This window comes from Spermophilus citellus, assembly GCF_964194105.1.
Source record: "Spermophilus citellus genome assembly, chromosome: 2".
NCBI classification, from domain to species: Eukaryota; Metazoa; Chordata; class Mammalia; order Rodentia; family Sciuridae; genus Spermophilus; species Spermophilus citellus.
The window spans coordinates 180,512,791-180,514,798 of record NC_138183.1 but is presented as its reverse complement, the minus strand read 5'-3'; the positions used below and the strand labels follow the sequence as shown (position 1 = coordinate 180,514,798).

The following is a 2,008-nucleotide window of genomic DNA, read 5'->3' as shown; positions in this document are numbered from 1 at the left end:
ATAGCTCGATTTAGTTCATCTCGTTGTCTCTGGGACAGCACCATTTTGGCTGTTAATGTCAAGCTTATTTGATATAGTGGTATGTCCCTCCTTCAGGAAATCAAAAGGCTTTGTAATCCCTGGGTTTATAATTAACTATGCCACTAAGTGGCTTCCACACAGGGGAAAATGAGTCTTTTATAAGTGAATCCAACCAGTAACCAGGAGATATTCAACAAGTAAGGTTCATTCCACCTGGAAGGCTAGAGGGTAAATAGATAAGGCACTGCATTTCCTAAAGCAATGGGGAGATGAGATGAGAGGAAGGGAAATGGCAGAGGCCCTCGAAGCTCAGTGTTAACAACGTCAAAAGGCAACTCCCGTCCGAGGAGCCGGTGGCAGAAAAGAAAACCCTGCCCGATTTGGTGGGTGGACGCTGCAGATTGTTCGAACAGAGGGGCCGGGCCGCAGAGGCTGGACCACTGCATCGGTGTGGGGGAGGGGGGAGACTGGGAGGCGGCGGTCCATCCTCCTCAGGTCAACCCCATCCTAAGGACAGGTGGGGGACGGAACGCCTGGAAGGCCCGGTAGGTGCCCAAGCCTGGGCCCCGAGCCGACAGCTGCGGATATGAATGAAGAATTAGATAAGAAGTATGCTGGTCTTTTGGAAAAAAATGGACATCTGTTATTAGATTACAAAAGAAGGTTATGGAATTAGAATCAAAGCTAAATGAAGCAAAAGAAGAATTTACGTCAGGTGGTCCTCTTGGTCAGAAACGAGACCCAAAAGAATGGATTCCCCGTCCACCAGAAAAATATGCATTGAGTGGTCATAGGAGTCCAGTCACTCGTGTCATTTTTCATCCTGTGTTCAGTGTTATGGCCTCTGCTTCAGAGGATGCTACAATTAAGGTGTGGGATTATGAGACAGCAGATTTTGAACGAACTCTTAAGGGACATACAGACTCTGTACAAGACATTTCCTTTGACCACAGTGGCAAGCTTCTGGCTTCCTGTTCTGCAGATATGACCATTAAACTATGGGATTTTCAGGGCTTTGAATGCATTAGAACCATGCATGGCCACGACCACAATGTCTCTTCAGTAGCCATCATGCCCAATGGAGATCATATAGTGTCTGCCTCAAGGGATAAAACTATAAAAATGTGGGAAGTGCAAACTGGCTACTGTGTGAAGACATTCACGGGACACAGAGAATGGGTACGTATGGTGCGGCCAAATCAGGATGGCACTCTGATAGCCAGCTGTTCCAACGACCAGACTGTGCGCGTATGGGTCGTAACAACAAAGGAGTGCAAGGCCGAGCTCCGAGAACATGAACATGTGGTAGAATGCATTTCCTGGGCTCCAGAAAGCTCATATTCCTCCATCTCTGAAGCAACAGGATCTGAGACTAAGAAAAGTGGCAAACCTGGGCCATTTTTGCTGTCTGGATCCAGAGACAAAACTATTAAGATGTGGGACGTCAGTACTGGCATGTGCCTTATGACCCTTGTGGGTCATGATAACTGGGTACGTGGAATTCTGTTCCATTCTGGGGGGGAATTTATTTTGAGTTGTGCTGATGACAAGACCCTACGTGTATGGGATTACAAGAACAAAAGATACATGAAGACTCTCAATGCGCATGAACACTTTGTTACCTCTTTGGATTTCCACAAGACGGCACCCTATGTGGTTACTGGCAGTGTAGACCAAACAGTAAAGGTGTGGGAGTGCCGTTGATTGAGTCTCATTTGGCCCCTCCTCCCTTTTTTCCTCTGGATGCACTCTGACGATACCATGGTAACCTCATTGAGCTCTGTTTAAATAAATATTGTCCTTTCATGTAAAAAAAAAAAATAAAAAAAATAATAAAATAAAATACCCAGAACTCTAGTTCCACTACCCTGTTCTAAAGTACAATGTCTCTCACCTGATGGGAGGAGAGGGGAGGGGGGATAGTAGGGGATAGGAAAGGTAGCAGAATACAACAGTCACTAATATGCCATTATGTAATAATGTGAGT

General features: G+C 45.9%; 1 protein-coding gene across 1 annotated transcript; it reads left to right on the top strand.

Moving 5' to 3' along the window:
- The first annotated feature begins 610 nt into the window (after window positions 1–610).
- LOC308631346 (platelet-activating factor acetylhydrolase IB subunit beta-like) lies at window positions 611–1,772 on the top strand. The gene has a single exon (XM_081262496.1). The coding sequence runs from the start codon at window positions 688–690 to the stop codon at window positions 1,723–1,725; it is 1,038 nt and encodes a 345-aa protein (XP_081118622.1). The 5' UTR covers window positions 611–687; the 3' UTR covers window positions 1,726–1,772.
- The last annotated feature ends 236 nt before the right edge of the window (window positions 1,773–2,008 follow it).

Coding starts and splice junctions, on each gene's coding strand:
- LOC308631346 (XM_081262496.1), top strand. CDS start 688: ATGGAATTAGAATCAAAGCTAAATGAAGCAAAAGAAGAATTTACGTCA.